This window comes from Paroedura picta, chromosome 2 (assembly GCF_049243985.1).
Source record: "Paroedura picta isolate Pp20150507F chromosome 2, Ppicta_v3.0, whole genome shotgun sequence".
NCBI classification, from domain to species: Eukaryota; Metazoa; Chordata; class Lepidosauria; order Squamata; family Gekkonidae; genus Paroedura; species Paroedura picta.
The window spans coordinates 151,132,996-151,150,573 of NC_135370.1; the positions used below are offsets into that span (position 1 = coordinate 151,132,996).

The 17,578-nt window shown below is 43.7% G+C and overlaps 1 protein-coding gene across 5 annotated transcripts in view; it reads left to right on the forward strand.

The window, feature by feature from the left end:
* The window catches only part of ADCK1 (aarF domain containing kinase 1), a 126,620-nt gene that overhangs the window by 66,964 nt on the left and 42,078 nt on the right, over nt 1-17,578 (forward strand). For all 5 annotated transcript variants that reach the window (XM_077323348.1, XM_077323349.1, XM_077323352.1 and 2 more), the window contains 2 exons: nt 13,502-13,660; nt 16,746-16,904. In XM_077323348.1, the coding sequence (XP_077179463.1) occupies nt 13,502-13,660; nt 16,746-16,904 (318 nt within the window). The remainder of the gene's footprint in view (nt 1-13,501; nt 13,661-16,745; nt 16,905-17,578) is intronic.

The following is a 17,578-nucleotide window of genomic DNA, read 5'->3' on the forward strand; positions in this document are numbered from 1 at the left end:
AATTCCAGGGGATCCCCAGGTCCCACCTGGAGGCTGGCATCCCTATTGCAGGTTTTCAGGTAGTCATCAGGTGTCAACAGTGCTCTTATGCTCTCTGCACAGGACAAAGTTCAGTCCCTAGGGAAAAGAATGTGCATGTTATAAAGAATAAATAGATATAATTCTTACATTAAAAGCTACAATATTCAGAAAGCAGTGGGAGAACATTTTAATCTTCCCAAAACATTCTGTTGCTGACCCAAGAGTGGCAGTTCTACCACAGAGAAGCTTCAAAGGGCATCCTGACTTCCGCCAGCACTTCTTGGTTAAGCCCCCTCCCACATGATGGAAGCATTTTTATGGGCCTATTTGTATCTGACAAAGTGAGCTTTTACTCATGAAGTTTCCTGTTTCCCAAGCTGCTACTGGATTTGCAATTTGTTCTGGATTACTCATGTGCCTGCGTTTGGAAGGCTAAAGTAATTGGTGTTAGTGCTTAACCACATTTTGCAGTGGAGATGTGAAGTATGGGCACAAGGAACATGGTTTGTGTGGATTTCTGCTAACTGCTGTCACATGCAGAGTCTGAAGGCAGCCTATCTGTTTTTAAAAAGAACATTTATTTTAATTGCTGCTGTTGCTGAGGAGCCTACACGTTTCTCCGAGCCACCCTTCCAATCCATCTCTCAGATTGACAGGCACAACTCCATCCTGACAGGCAGGAGAGCAGAAGTGTACGAGATAATATTTCTCCAAAGAGGGAAAGGAAAAAAGAGGAGACAGCAGATTTTAATGAGCATTGTTCGGTCTAGGCAGGAGACAGCTTCAGACAGAAGAGCAAATTAAGCAGGAATAGGGAATAAGATCTCATCAGACATGACGGTGCCTCTACTTTGGTTAAGACATTGGTCCCAAGTATGTCTATATGTGTAATAGTTGGAGGACTGTGTACTCCTTGCCTTTCTAGTAATGTGCTGGAATCCGGGTTGCTTTCATACTCGCTTGACTGGACTGCTGGGTGATCAGCAGAGGCTCTTCTTTGCTTCCTTCCCCATCTTTCTCATTTCTATGGAAAGGCCATTGATTACTGTGAAGTTTTAAAAACAGCATTTTATATGCAGTAGCAACCCAAGCAAAGGTAACTTTTATTTGCAGGGTGGAAGGCAGAGAAGGGTAGGTGGTGCCAACGATCGCCGGGAAGAGGCCCCTTGTTGTGAGAAGGGCTATTCAGTCTGAATCTGAGTTATTATCAAGCATGCAACAAATGGGTCTGAACTGAGCACGGCAGTAGGCCTCGGCCTTTGAATGGCTGAGTTTGAACAGGAATGGCATGCATTCTAACTCTCCCTTTAATAATGGGCTCCCCATTTCCAAAAGCAGCAAGTGTTTGGGAGGCACAGGAAAAAGATGGTGGCTCTGTAATATTGGCTTTATCTATGGATATAGCAGCAGAGGGCATTCTTCGAATCAAGCAGCACAAGGACTGATGCTGCCTGGTGTAACCCCCTGCGGATTTCCACAGTGCTGCCAGCCCAGCTAAATTCAGAAACCGTTTTCCACCAGCCCCTTTCTAAATTCAAAGGGCAAAACAGATTCCATCCTGTTTCTTCATTGTCTCTCAGTAGCTGAAGTGTACTGATTCCCAAAACTCAAAGTTATTAACACTCCCAAATGCAGGAGAGAGATGCTAGGCTGTCAAGCTTAGTATGTTGGTATTCTTATGTTGTTTAGAGCCCGGACCACGTAGTTGCTTGGGAAATGACTCACTAGCAGTCATCAAAACAATCACACACACAATATTTTGTCGGTGCGGAGCTGCTCAGAGGCTCACCAACGTATTTTAGGAAGCATTTCTCATGGGTCCTCAAGGGTCCTTTGGCCCCTGTGGATGGACTGGACCGGTAAGGGGTAGAAAGAGGCAGAGTTTTGCTCGCACCCTCATACCCATTTTGATGTCAAAATTAGACTTCATGCCTCTCCTATGTCCATTGATACAGCAGCCACATAATTAGAAAGGTTGCATCTACTTTGGCCCTCAAAATAAAACTGTACCCACATAGATTGTGTCTCAGCGTTTGATAAAACAATATTTGCAGTGAAAAACAATGTTTGCAGTGAAACATGTTATAAAGTGTCTGGCCTATATGGTGCTCTGGGGCCCAAGCCAACTGACAGCTGCATCTTGAACAAAAAGATTATCTTCTTCCCATATTCCAGTCTTAAAGTCAGATCCACATGGTCGCTCATCAGGGTCCAGATGGACATCCAGTCCATCTCTGACACTTCCTTCCTCCGTCCAGAACTTTCAGGTGATGCTGGTCCTGGTCTTTTACCTGTATTGGTTACTCTGTGTTCTCCTGCATGTTGGCACATGTTTGTCCTTGGAAAAGAAACCTGCTTTTACAAAAGATGCTTCCCAGCCTTCTTGCTAAACTGCCAAGCCCACTACCAAGTACACATTCCATTTTCAATAAAGTTAAATGTAAATGTGTAGTTATACTTATGGTTTACCCCTAATCTTGTATTTTCACATTTGGTGGTGATCATAATATTAAAGTTTCCAACTTTCTGCTTGACAGGAGAAAAGGAAAAGAGGTATATAACTTGTTGAATTCCAGGCTTCATGGATGCTAAAACAGATGTACTTCAATATAAAATAACGTAGGAGGATGTTAGCCAGGCTGTTGGATGGAATGTCCTGGGAGCCCAATAAACTGAAATGTCTTTCTTGCCTGTAATTCTGAGTGGCCTTTTGGAGTTTTATGCTGTGCACAGATGCTGGGTAGGCCTTGCTGCTGCTCTTATCTCCTGCTTCTTCCCTAGCGGTATCCTCATATTTGGGCATTGTTATCAATCCAGGATTACTGATTTTTATTGCTAGTTCTGCCTTTTATTAGGCATCTGGCTTTAATCAAGGAAATGAACAAATGTTCAGTGTGTTTGCCTGAGCACAGATGATAAGCCAGAGTAAATTGGGATGGAATAAAGAGCACTTCCCCCAAAACATTACTTTGCAGAAATTTAGAAAAGGCAAATGAGGATAATGGCTGGTATGCTCACTTCAGCTGAGTGAAAAGCAGGACTGTGTAGTCTGATCCAAGCAAAATGATCCCCTCCCAATTCTGCACCTTGAAGAATTCGGCACATCGTACAATTTAAGTCAATTTGTTCATACATTTACTTGTTTCGCATTATTAACTCTGTTTTTACTCATCATAAGAAAGAAATAAGAGCTATTCAGGACACTGAAGACCTCTGCGGTTGCAGTAGTGCATACTACTGAGGCTTTTCATCTGGTTTCTGAGATCTGATTATGTAGTGACTGGGGAAGGGGCGGGGGGATGCAATATCACTTTTGGTGTAACCTTGGAAGGGACATTGCGGCATTGAGATGATGCTCTAGAACCCCCCTAAAATTCTATAATATGACAATGGAGAGCCATACCAATGAGATAATATTGGCTTGGGGGCCCCTACGCCCATCCTTCCCCCTGTTGCCCAGCTGAGCGACAGCAGGAACAGTAATAGAGGGTTACAAGAAGAAGAAGAAGAAGAAGAAGAAGAAGAAGAGTTGGTTCTTATATGCCGCTTTTCCCTACCCGAAGGAGGCTCAAAGCGGCTTACGGTCGCCTTCCCATTCCTCTCCCCACAACAGACACCCTGTGGGGTGGGTGAGGCTGAGAGAGCGCTGATATCACTGCTCGGTCAGAACAGTTTTATCAGTGCTGTGGCGAGCCCAAGGTCACCCAGCTGGCTGCATGTGGCGGAGCGCAGAATCGAACCTGGCATGTCAGATTAGAAGTCTACACTCCTAACCACTACACCAAACTGGCTCTCAAGGTTTCCTACTGGTAATTCTGCATTAGGCACTGTAATATTTCCTGCAGCTGCTGTGGGAAGGGGAAATTTGAAAAATATTGTGCTGGATCCAGCCCATTCTGAGTGAATGAAAGCTTCTTTGACAAAGTCTGTTCTGCTGATATAGTCTACCCTTATTTAATAGCTGATTCCTGGTTTCACAAACTAGCCATACTTAAAAATTCTAGAAGAGCTGGGGAAATAAAACAGTCCCCTTTGTGTAGCAACAAGAAATTGGGACTACAAGAAGCATCAACTAGCTTTAGGACTTTCAATAGCGGAGAGGCTATCAGAGCATATCTTCTTACAGACAGAGAAGTAGTAAAAGATGCAGGGAGGAACAAGAGAAGCATTCAATAAGCTTTTGACTACAGAAAGTATAAAATATAGCTCCTCTAGAGTCAGAAGGAGGAGGAGTCACTCACGCAGGGCAGCTGCCCTGAGTGGGTGTTAAGCGCTGAGTGGCATTCTCCTCCTCTAAGACCTTACCAGAAATATTAAGTGGAACAGATTGCTTTCCTGTGGCACTACCTACAGCTGTGATGTGTTAGTGAACACCACACAGTCGTGTGGGCTGGGTTTCCCAACTGACCTTCCTATTGGGTGATAATCAGTTGGAAAAAAAAACACGCTGTTGGCCCAATCAACCAGGCTGCAGATTTCACACTCCTCTCTGATGCATGGAATAGTACTATAGAAGTGGTCTGGGAAAGTCTCAGTATGTCTGTGAAGGGTACCACAAGAGTTTTTCACCACAGTCCGGAAAAGTTACTTCACAGTTGCCTCAGCACATAAATGTTTGTGTGAATGGGCCCCGAGTTAACAAGGCAGCCTGTTTCGCAACCAGTAAAATAAATTCTCAAGCTCTTGCCTGGTATGAGAAAATTTCTACCCCCTTCTATCTTGCAGCTGTCTGCCATAACCATTAGCCATGCTGTGCGTTAAATGGACCAAGAGCTTCTCCAGGCCAAACAATAGGTGATCCAAATCATTCATCTGTATTAGGGAAGGGTGGGAGGGAGAGGAATTTCTCCCCTCTTTTGGGAGTGAAAAACACTATATTGCCCACATGTTAAGAGATTATTATTAAAAATAGTTAATAAATATGCACTTTTGACAGCCAAGCTAAGGTCTCATCAATTAAGCTCAGCAGTCATTAGACAGGGAGAAGTCCAATCAGATTTCACAGACTCAGCCTGGCTTCTATAAATTGTGGGCTGTTTGTTCTGACATTTGATGAATTATTCTTCATAATCCACTATCTGTTGCGATAAATCTAATCTTTCAACTTCTGCTGTCTTAATAACTCCTAGAGTAGCAATGCAACACTTGATTTTTGAGCAGCAAATGCACAAACTGAAGGGAGAAAGAGAGTATTCATTTACTATCCCATGGCTCTACAAAACCCAGGTGCCAGGTTGCCATGGTGCCTAGAGTTTTCATTGTAGTTCCTAGTTTACCAATGACTTTATTGTAAAGTCTTTAAACAATTATTTAAAGTCTTTAAACAATTTCCACTTGAGGTATAAAGTTGAGCGATCATTTCACATCAGAGTATATAAATATGCATGTGTATGAAGCATCTCTTATTTATATGATAACTTTACAACCTTCAGCGGAGATAGATGGCTACATGTGTTCACCAAGTCCTTTCTCTGCTGGTTCCAATATTTCCTTAAATGTAGCTTTTAAAAGCAATAATGAAGTTATGAGAAATTGGGAGTAAAGTTAGGTTAAGGTCAAAGGTTAGTTTTTACTGAGATGACAATCAGGATTCATGTCATATTTATACCCTGCAATACTTTTGTCATAGTTTGAATAAATTTATGTGAAGAATTTAGTATTAGTATTTTAGGTAGAAATAGTTAGAAAACATGGTCATTAAAATATAAAACCCTGAAGGCTGAAAAATTAGTCTGGTGCTTACATATTTGGGATGACTCCTAGAGCCAAAGAAAGGCCTGGTTATATGAGGCTAGGGTTAGGATTAGGATTAGGGTTAGGGAATTCATGTTCCTTTTTACTTTATTTCTGTCTGGGTGGATTTCTGAGACCCTGAACATGATAATTGGAGCCCGAAAGACATTTTGTACTAATGGTTGGCTTTAAAACATGGTGCTCAGAGCCCTATATGACTGGCAGAATGCTGCTGGAACCCCCCCCCCTCCTTTCCCAGCTCATTCCCCATCTCCAGAATACAGAAAAGGAATTGTGCTTTGCCTTCCTGATCCCAAAAAGACCCATGGACACTTTAAAGAAAATTTTATTTCACCTTTGACAATGTAGATTTGCAATCGCACTACAACACCCTTAAAAAAATTACTCGGAGCAGGAAATGGAGAGGGGAAGGCGGGTGCAAGGGCGGGACAAAGCTGGTGAGACTATCATACATTTCCCCCTCCATACAGTTTTATCCCTGGTTGCGCACTGTTTACTCACCGGTGTTTTGTGCAAATTAGGGTGGTAAAACCAGTTTTCTGGATTCCAAAATCACGATTTAAAAATGGCCAAATAGCGACCCGGCTGCTGGACAGCCTTGGGATGTTGGCAACGTCATGTGGAGGGGCCTATATATGCCGCCAACATGCGAAGGCTGTCCAGGAACGTTTTCCTCATGTGAAAATTGCCTTGACCTTTGTCTTTAACTCAGACTGCCACTCTGCCCCCGTGCATTGTCTCCTCTCTTGATGAAGCAGGGGCACTGAGCCAATAAGGAGGTTCGAGTCAAAGAGGAGATAGCGAGCAGGAAGCCAAGACAGGAACAGAGTGATGGGATGGGTGAGATGAAAGTGGGAGATGACAAATATGGGGAAGAGTTGAGGAGAATGGAAGGATGGCAGAAATGAGAGCAACTTCGTAGTAATGAAAAGTCACTTGGGCTGAGGGTTTGAGGGTTCCTCCTTTTATATCTAGAATGAAAAGAATGAGGCAGTTTTTGTGTTAAAACAAAAGCTGGGTATTCAGATAACTTAGTAGATCATGGCAACAAACCACGATCATGATCGAACAGTGATTGATTTTTTTTTTTTAAGCACAAAAAAGACCTCTGGTGGGATAATGGGAAAAAATGCAGGGGAAATGTTCAGCAACAGAGAAAAGTGCACCTTCAACTTTGGCATGAATGCTCTCTTCATGCTAATCCTCCTGCATTTGCAGTAGCTATTACAGGGAAGTAGATTGCTGTGAGGATGCGGCCTCAGTATCAAGCCTTTATAATGGAAGTGCCGAGAGTCAGTTTCTGTAGGCCAGCATATAACTGTTGCTGACCCCTGGGAGTAAGGAGAGGAGAAAAGGTGAAAAACTCCCCCCCCCAACCTTCTGTTTTGTTGTGGATTCTCTCTCCCTTCCGTAGGACTGTTTGGGTTCAGCAACAGTTGAGAACAGTTGGCAGAGCGAAAGGCATTGGTCCCCATCATGGGATTGATGCCCTGGGGACTGCTGGGGAGGCATTTTTATAATGAGCACAAGCGTTTTGCTGAGGTCCTGCAGCCCAGTGCTAATCATGTGACTGTGTTATCTCAGCCTCACACCTGCTCATAGCTGATACCTGTCCCCTTCTCCACCATTCTCAGGTTGTTGGAGAGTCCATCAATCCCCTGGTTATGCCCGAGCTCTTTTCCTTTCCTGGTTCGGCTTTATGCGCATGTGCGTCAGGCGTATACTCTCTTGGATGGAACCAAGGGATAATTTGAGCTGTAATCTGGCAGTTGTCCAGATTCTTCCCTCAATGCACATACAGCGTCACAGCATCTTATCTCTGTGTGTATGTGGAGATCTATCCCTGGTAAACGGACTGGCATTTGGTAACTCTGCTGATTAGAAACTTGGCTCTCCCTACCCCCATACATGAAAGCCCACTTTGCTCCCTTTGTGTGATTGCCCACTTCATGCAGCCATAATATGAGCCACTGCACTGCTCCAGCTCCCCAAAGCTTGTACCGCATCACAGGCTTGATGACATCTGCACCTTGGGGGACCAGAAACAAAAAACAACAGGATTTTCATTCTCTTTGTTGCGGAGCTGCTAGTGTGGATCCTCCTCAAAAATTCTTTCTGGGCCCCTCCAAGCCTTCTAGATCCAAACCCAAGCATCCCATGGAAACAAATCATGTGGTTTGCCTGGCTCATGGTCCTTCCAGGGTGGAATTTTGTCCACCCCCCAAGCCCCATAGCCTTTTTGGTATCCTTGTTGAGGAAATAGCAGCCAGTGCCACTTTTCTCCGTTCTGCAAGACAAACTGCATTTCCCAGATCCCCTTTTCTGTATAGCCTCTCAAGGTACAAAGCCCTTTCCCCTTTTGTGCTGCTTGTCTATCTGCATGGGCTCTGTTGTTGTCTTCCAGGCACATTTCAGTGTTTTTTTTTAAATCTTCTATAAAGCCCCCAATAGTTGCTTTTATTACAAGTCAATTTCTTGCTTCTGCCCCATCCTCTCAAACTACCCTCTTAATAAATTTGCATTCCAATTCAGAAAGCAAGGACTCGTGGTGGTAGTTGGTGGTGGTCATGTTTTGGGTGGCTGCTACAGAATCCTTTCCCCCAAAATTCAGCAGAGCCAGAGCATCTATCAGCAATTACCACTGGTTTGTTCCATCTGAAAGGCTCAAATTTCTTGGAAAGTTTCTTTGGAAGTAGTTCTGTGGACTGGAACACAGGCATGATTGTGTGCATTTTGCATCTAAAATAAGATCAGTATTCTGCATCAAGAAAATTAGCTAGTTGCTTTCTACCTTATCCAACATATGAAGTAACTCACATTAATAATTAACACCACAGTAACACAGGATAAAAACCATGAAATTCGTGATGGGCCAAAGGTTTTGTTGCTGTAGAAAGCCCCAGGGGATATGGTCAGGGGATATGATATAGTTTGCCTATTCAAAATGAAGGACAGTAAGAATTGCCTTCACATGAATGGTTTTCCTATATCATCATGTAGTCAAATCTGTGTGGCATGGTGATGTCATTCACACCGTGATCTATGCTTGACTGGAATCACATGCCTAGAGAGAAGGCATAATTTTTCAGATAGCACTGAACTGGGTTCCCATTTGCCTGCTTGTGGCGGGAAACCCCTGTAATTGTGGGTCCTCCCCAATGCTCAGGCAGAAACTAGGGTCAAAAGGAGAGGGTGAATCATCCCAAGCAAAACAATCCAAGGGAAAATAAGACCTTTTATACTCATAGGAAGTTGTTTTGGTGATGCCTAGAGCTACACTTGTCACTTCTGGGTAGCTCTAGGAATCAGAAGGAACTCTGTGGTTAGACTTTTCTATAAGTAGATGAGACCTTATTTGGGATAGGGGTGTTTGTGGATAATCAAAGCATATTGCAATAATTAAAAGCACTCCAGAGTAGCAGAACAAAATCTAAAAATTACTTAATAAATTAGAAAACATGTTTGGTTAAGGTTACCAGGTCCATCCTGGCAACCCACAGGGGATAGGGAGGGACTTAACATGAGAGAAAGGAAGGCCCAGGTGATATGGAGACATCACTTCCAGCATATGTAGGAAGTGGCACTGATTGGTGGTGAGGAGCTGGCAGAGTTGGCAATCCTATACTTGGGTGAAGCTCATATTAAAGAAAACTTGTAGTTTGCTTATGTTTTAAGATATCAACACAGTTGTGGAACTGAAAACAGTACAAAACCAAAAAAGGAACAAAACCCCAACCTTAACAAAGTCAGGAACTCAAAAGATGAGCTATAAAACAATATAAAATTTAAACAATTATTTCTTAAAGTGCACCAATATTAGGATAAAAACAAAGTAAGGTAAAGGTAAAGGGTATCCCCTGTGCAACCACCGAGTCATGTCTGACCCTTTGGGTGACACCCTCCAGCGTTTTCATGGCAGACTCAATACGGGGTGGTTTGCCAGTGCCTTCCCCAGTCATTACCGTTTACCCCCCCAGCAAGGAGGGTACTCATTTTACCGACCTCAGAAGGATGGAAGGCTGAGTCATCCCTGAGCCGGCTGCTGGGATTGAACTCCCAGCCTCATGGGCAGAGCTTCAGACTGCATGTCTGCTGCCTTACCACTCTGTGCCACAAGAGGCTCTTAAAAACAAAGTAAAAACCATATTAAAAAACTATACAAATCTAACTGTACACGAATAGACCAAACGCGTTTCAACCCTACTGGGTCTTCCTCAGTGGTCAATATTATTGAATAATGCGCTCTTATCTAAAACCTATTATAAAGTATAGCTGTATAAAATCAGAGTCCAGTAGCACCTTTAAAACCAACAAAGATTTATTCATGGTGTGAGCTTTCGAGTGCAAGCACTCTTCCTCAGACTATGAACTGACTATCATGACAGTGGGATTCTGTTAGGTGTAGCCCCAATTAACACTGGTGTATTTCTTTTTGGAGCACCACCTTCTAAGAGATGTGATATCTAGGAACACCACTCTCAGCTACTGTTTTACTCTGCACAGAGAGTGCATCTCATGTGTGCCAGAAAAAAACAGACCACCTAATGCATGCCTTAATTGAAAAAGGAGCATCTAGTGAAATGTGGCCGTAGACCATGAAAGCTTTAAAGATTTTCACAAGCACACTGAATTAAGCTTAAAAACTAGTACAGTTGTTGCAAAACCAATTGTATATGCCTTTCACATGCTGTAGGAGACAGGCAGCAGTATTTTGTGATAAATGAGCCACCTGAATGGTCTTCCGTGGCAGCCCCATGTACCACATGTTCCAGTACTCAATCTGAGAGGTTATGCTGCTGTGGATGTGAATGGCAAGATCTTCTGTGAAGGGATGTGTGTATACACGGGAGTTGCCATCTGTGCTTTCAGGCACAACATTGGACCAGCAGTACTTGTTCAAATAGACCAATAGCAATCCATCAACCATAGCTGAAATTGCCTGTCAGCACATCCGTTCTTTCTAGCAGCTTTATCTCCATGTTGCGTGGTGTCATACTCAGCCTGTTTCAGTCTATTTCACCACCATCCCCAAACACTGGGTCAGCACTTAGAGAAGGAAATACAGAAATAAAATAGTGAAGGAATGCCATTGGTGTATTGATCTCTCTAGACTCTAAAGCTCTGAACAGTTGGAACAACATAAGTGACAGTATAGACCCTGTGGACCAAGTATGACACAACCTGAATCAATGAGCTCACCTTACCGATAGCAACCTTGTAAACACGTGTCTCCAATTAGGAATGAAGCCATTTCAAAGCAAGCCCCATAAATCTTCACCAGATATTCTATTCACCAGAGCAAGATGATACGATCCAAAATGTTGAATGCACCACTATTTCTAGAAGCACCAACAGGACAGAATTCCATATTTTGATGTGAAACTTCTGTATTATACTGTTGGTCTGTGAAGTCAGTATTGTCTATCCAGCTAACAGTAGCTCTAGTCTAGGTCAGCCTTTCTCAACATTTTTTACCATTGAGAAACCCCTGAAACAGTCTTCAGGCTTTGAGAACCCCCAGAAGTGGTGTGATTGTGCAGAATATGGCTGGGAAGCAAAGCTGTGTACATGCCCACCTGGGATTCTTCCCCTTCAAATCCTCTCCTGGCCCATCATTCACCATTTGGGAAGAGCTGGGTGGGTTGACATGGCCATTTATGGTCATGTCACCTGATAAATGTTTAACAAATTTTAAACATATATTAAAAAATTAACTCCTGCCCATTCAGGAAACCCTTCTAGGCTCATCAAGAAATCCCAGGGTGTCACAAAACCCCGGTTGAGAAAGCCTGCTCTAGGGTCTCAAGCCCTTCACCTACTATTTATTCTTCTTTACTGGAAATGTTGAAGAATTGAACTTGGGGTCCTCTGCATCCAAAGCAGATGATCTACCTCTAAGCGATGAGCCATTCCATGGCTTACATGCCACAGCTTTTAAAATCAGGTCAATAATCATGTGAGCTAGAAACTTTCCTTAAAAAGAAAAGCAAGCAAGCTGCGATTCTCAAGATCCTGAATCAGATACGAAATCCAACAATCTGATCAAAAAACATGTGCAAGACCCCTGACCTGCTCAGCCTAGGTACATTGACTTCAGAGACAGCCTGAAGGTGGGAAGAGCCAAAATAACTCCATGCCTCTGTTCTCAATTCCCTTGCGCTATCAATTGTTGCTTTGAAGAACATCTAATGGTAGAAAACCCAATATCTAGCAACATTACTTGAGTGAGAAAAAGCGTTGCCCCCTTTTCCTCTCTCTCTCTCTCTCTCTCTCTCTCTGAAGGCAGTAATGTCAAAAGGTTTGAATCATGGATCGGCTGTAATTAAAAAACACATAACTAGTCGTTTTCAAATGTGGTTGTTCTACTTAATTGATTTTGCCGCCAGAGGGACAAAATAAATAAATAAAAGGCTCCTTCCCCTTGAATTACTGGAGGCGGATGAGACTCTGTTTGAATCTAATTGCTGCAAATGTGCCAGTTTGTTGCTGGTAATAGTTTTTGTAAGAGCGGCTGGGCGAGAGGGGAAGAGGCAGCATGGTGTGTGTGTGTGTGTGTGTGCGCCCGCACGCTCCTTCCAGCAGCTGCATCTTAGGCACCGGCTGCTTCTGAGATGGTGCCTTTCCCCTCTCCATTACCACAAAGGGCTTCTGCTGAATGATTTGCATGCAGGTTCTTTTTCAAAGTGTTTTATTCATATTTAATTGCTGCCTTGCTGCAGCCTCCCGTCTTTAATTACTGTGTAAAAAGTAGGATATAAAAATGCATCAGCATTCAATTTGTTTTCTTTTAATTTCTGCATATATTATACGTTCTTTGACTGCTCACTCTGGCAAGAAATGCCTCTTGTAGAAGCAGGGGACAGGCAGGCTTTTTGTAAGCCAGCCCAGCTGGCTTCTTGTTGAACATTGGTAATTCTACAGAACTCTGCCCCACGTTGGTGGTGAGACAGGATGATCCGGGAGGGCTTCCACAGCCTTATCATACCCCAAGACCAGCATCCCAACCCAGTTCTGCTCCCATACGCTTGTTGCCTTGTAAAGGTTTTGCAGTTTCTGTTATCTGAGCAGGATCTCACTGCTCACAAATAGGAGGCTGCAGGCAAGGGTTGGCCAAGTATACTTTCCCAGGGTGGATCTAGAAGCCAGAAGAGCATTGGGGGAAGGACTAAATTAATCTAAAGAAGAGGGTTGGTTCTTGGTATCCATGGTAAAGGACTAATCTGTTGGTCCTGAAAAGGTAGAGAGAAGCAGGCTACAGGAAAAGAAGGTTTTTGGTGGTTGTTGGGTTTTTTGTTTTTTTGTTTGTTTGCCTTATGAAAGTGTCATGAGCAGCGGATTGGGGCATGATGTCCTCTATGCTTCCAGGTCACTTCTGGAGAAAACATGTGACATAGTGTGGTTCTAGGAATTGCCAGAAATGTATGTTAAAGCCATCAAGTTTTCGGTTGCGACAGATTTCAGAATCATGATCCCCCCCCCCCCCCGGTATTTCAGTGTAATGTCTAAACAAAATATATGACCCCTCCCTCCGCATCAAAGAGAACTATGTTCTTGGTGCTGACACACACAATGTGCATATGAAATCTCCAGACTGTGACGTTTTCCCTGTAAATACTCATATATTGGTGTATTCCATATTTTATCCTTCCTGATGAGTGAAAACCCTGACAAGTTTGATGAGACGTCCAAGGAGAGTTGCCAACTTGTTTTCCTGTCTCTCTTGCAGATTAAAGATTTGTTCGTAAGTTTTGAAGACACGCCGTTGGGGGCAGCCTCTCTGGCACAGGTTCACAAGGCTGTGCTGCAGGACGGAAGGACGGTTGCAGTGAAAGTCCAGCATCCTAAAGTCCAGGCACAGAGCGCGAAGGACATTCTGCTAATGGAGGTAAAGCATCGTGCAGCTGTGGCTGCCTCCGCAGTGCACTTGGTCAGCCTGTGAAACTGACTTCTCTCCCCCTTTTGGTCAGAGTGGATGTTCAGATCTCTCCCTCCCTTAGGATTCTGCTACTGATGTGAAAATGTCTTTAGCGGTGCCTTCCTAGGGGGAAATGCAATGGAAGAAGTGACGGGAGTGATGTGGTACAGCAGGGAGATGAAGGAAGGAGCGAATGGAGAGGATGGGGTCCCTCCTCCGCTCCTCTCCTTGCCACTGCCATCTTCTCTGGCCAGTCACCAGCCACTGCTGCCTCCTCAGCCTGCCTGCTGCAACAGCAAACATCTTCGCCCCCTGACTGTATGTGTGGAAATTCTTTTGTCAATGAATCCAGTATTCATTTCCCTTGTTACCTCATCCCTGCTGTGGCTCCCAATGCTGGGGCCTGCAATATATTTGATGATCATCATGCTGAATCTGCATAGGACTGTTTTGTTCCTTTTCATAATCTGTTTAACTCCTAGTCCAGTCCTAAGTGGAGTTACAGTTTTCTAAGTTTTCTAAGCCCATGGGGACCAGTGGATTTAGAAAAGTATAATTATACCCTCTCAATAGTTACTGCATCTGCAGGCCATTTCCAACAAAAGGTCTTCACCTACTCAAGATCATGTGAAATGGAATCCTGACAAGAGGGAGGCCATGTTGACTGGAAAGGCTGACGTCTTCAAGGATGTTATTCCCACTTACACTCCCTGACATTTAAGATCATTGGAATTATTCTAGATCCAGCATTATTGCTGGGGAAGCAAGTAAGGCAGCCGCAAAGAAGACACTCTTCCAGCTTTGGTTAGTTCAGAAGGTGGCCTTTTCCCTTGACCCAGATGACTTGGCCACGTGGATCCATACTACAGCTGCCTTGCTGTTAGACTGTTCCAATGTACTTTGCATGGGCCTCCCTCTAAATATAACTCAGAAACTCTGGTGCATGCACAGTGCTGCAGCGGTTACTGTCAGGCACTAGGCTGAATGTGCCTAGGATTCTACAGTCACCCCCACGGGTTACCAATCAGTGACTCGCTTCAATTCAGAGTTCTGGTTATCACTCACAATGCTCTTACTGGCCTTGATCCCGCATCCCTGCAGCCCCACCATGACAGCTTCACTCCTCTGGGCTAAGCCCCCTGCAAATGGGTGAGATTGGCAACTGCCCATTCACATGCTTTCTGTGTGGTGGCTCCCACTTCATGGAATGGCTTGCCTTAGGAAGCCAAATAGGTCTCCGTCCTACTATAATTGCTGAGGAAGGGCAAAACAGAAACACTCAGGAGGGTGTTCTTTATAAAAGGATTAAAATTTCAGGACAATGCAACAGGTCAAGAGGTAGATTTTATAAGGGAGAGAAGAATTGTAGTTTATTGTGATGTGCCTTGTATGTATCACCTTCCTTTACTGCATCACATTCTACCTTTGTTACCTCTTGCTGCATTATGGCACCAAGACCGTTTTGTTGTTTAGCTTTTCCCCCAGATCTGTAGCCTTTTGTCCTATTGCATTATTTATTGGTGGTTCTTGCAGTCCAACTGAACTATTTTCTTTGTAATCTGCCTTTATATATATGCCGCCCTTTCCTGGAGGCTCAGGGCAGTTTACAAAAGAATGAAAAATACAGAAAGATTAAATTTAAATATTAAGGTTTACAGAATCACAGAATCGCACAGTTGGATGGGGCCATACAGGCCATCTAGTTTAACCCCCTGCTCAACGCAGGATCAGCCCAGAGCATCCTAAAGCATCCAAGAAAAGTGTGTATCCAACCTTTGCTTGAAGACTGCCAGTGAGGGGGAGCTCACCACCTCCTTAGGCAGCCTATTCCACTGCTGAACTACTCTGACTGACCGTTTATGCACTGGAGGTTTCATGCCTGGCTGCAGGCTGGAGTTTTAGTCGTGGCAGGTTGCCCCTCCTCTTCCTGCACCCACTTGGGGGAGCATTTGGCCTGGTGCACCTCATCCACCCCCTATCTGTGCTCCTGATAGAGGGGTGAGGCAGTGAAGTTCCCAGTGCATAAACGGTCACTGTGAACATTTTTTGCCTGATATCTAGCCTATATCATTGTACTTGTAGTTTAAACCCATTACTGCGCCGAGCCTTGAGGTACCCCGCTACTCACCACCCTCCAGTCTGATGAAACATCATTGACAACAACTCTTTGAGTGTGGTTGTCTAACCAATTCCCTATCCACCTAACTATCTGAAAACTAGATTTCAGTCCTTCAATTTATCCATCAGAACATCATGGGGAACCTTATCAAAAGCTTTACTAAAATTCAAGTAAATTACATCAACCAAATTTCCACGATCCAGCAAACCTGTTACTTGGTCAAAAAAGGAAATCAGGTTGGTCTGACAGGACCTGTTGGAGACAAATCCATGCTGACTTCCTTGGCTCACCAAATTGTCCTCCAGATGTTTGCAGATCACTCCCTTTAATATCCGCTCCATTATTTTCCCCACAACAGAGGCCAGACTCACTGGTCTGTAGTTTCCCGGGTCATCATTCCTCCCTTTTTTGAAGATTGGAATAACGTTTGCTCTCTTCCAGTCCTCCGGGACATCTCCAGTCCTTAAAGAGGTCCCAAAGATGATGGACAAGGGTCGTGCAAGTTCTCTGGAAAGTTCTTTGAGCACTCTCGGGTGCATTTTATAAGGCCACTTTTAGACTCCTTCGGGTAGAGAAAATCAGCATATAAGAACCAACCCTTCTTCTTCTAAAGTAAAGAAAAGTAAAATAAACTCCCGTGTTCGGAATTCAGCTGAGAAGACAAGTAGTCTGGACTCTGGAAGAGAAGTTACGGGAATGTTAGATGGCAAGGTCAGGGTTCTCACTTGCACAACTCCTTTGTTTTTAAAATCACACTCCTTCTCTCTCGTTCTATGTGACTGGAGTAGGTTTGTCTTCAATCACATGGAATTGCCACCATCCTTTCTGGTTTGTACTGTTAGCACTGGCTCCCTGTTGTTCTTTGGCATTGCATTAGCACTTCCCAGTTGATTCAGAAGCCCTTTGGAAATTTATTAGTGGCTTGTTTGGTTTCAGGTCCTCCTCCTGGCTGTGAAACAGATCTTTCCAGATTTTGAGTTCATGTGGTTAGTGGAAGAAGCAAAGAAGAATTTGCCTCTGGAGCTGGACTTCCTTAATGAGGGGAAGAATGCCGAGAAAGTGGCTCAAATGCTCAAACGCTTTGATTTTCTGAAGGTAATAGGGGTGTGTTGTTTGTGTATACACGTGCACGTTATATTAAGGTGACCAGATTTTAACACTGGTAAAGCGGGACACCATTGACCGCGGAGGTGGGTGGAGTTCTTGATTAAAATTTTGGTCTATATGGAGCAACAAAAATTTCCATAGAACACATAGCACGCAAAAATAGTATTGTAATATATATATTTTTAATTTCAACATAAGTACAATTTGCCAGGTGCCCCCAGATGTCCCTCTAAAAGTGGGACAATCTGGTCCCCTTAGTTATATAGCTATATACAAGCTCCTTTTATAGCATCCAAGAGGGTGCTTGTGGCATTCAGAGCTGGTGCATTATTCATTTGCTGTAGGGGAAAGCACACAGAAATAATTTGTTTGTGAGGTCATATTCTGCTCATGCCAATATTTGCGCTGGAACGAAATTATAAAATGTTATGCCAGAATTGTGCATGTAGCTAAGGACAGTTTGGCAAAGCAGTTCCCTTCCCAGCACAGTTAGTTTGTGGTGCAATCCTAAGCAGAGTTGCATTTATCTAAGACCATTGAAATCAAAGAGCATGAAGAGTGTAATTCAGCTTAATGCTAAGGACGAAATGCAGAGGAAGTGTTTCTCAAAGAAGCAGCTTGCGAGGTGGGTGCTGGTACTGTCTGCATCTTCATAGACAAGC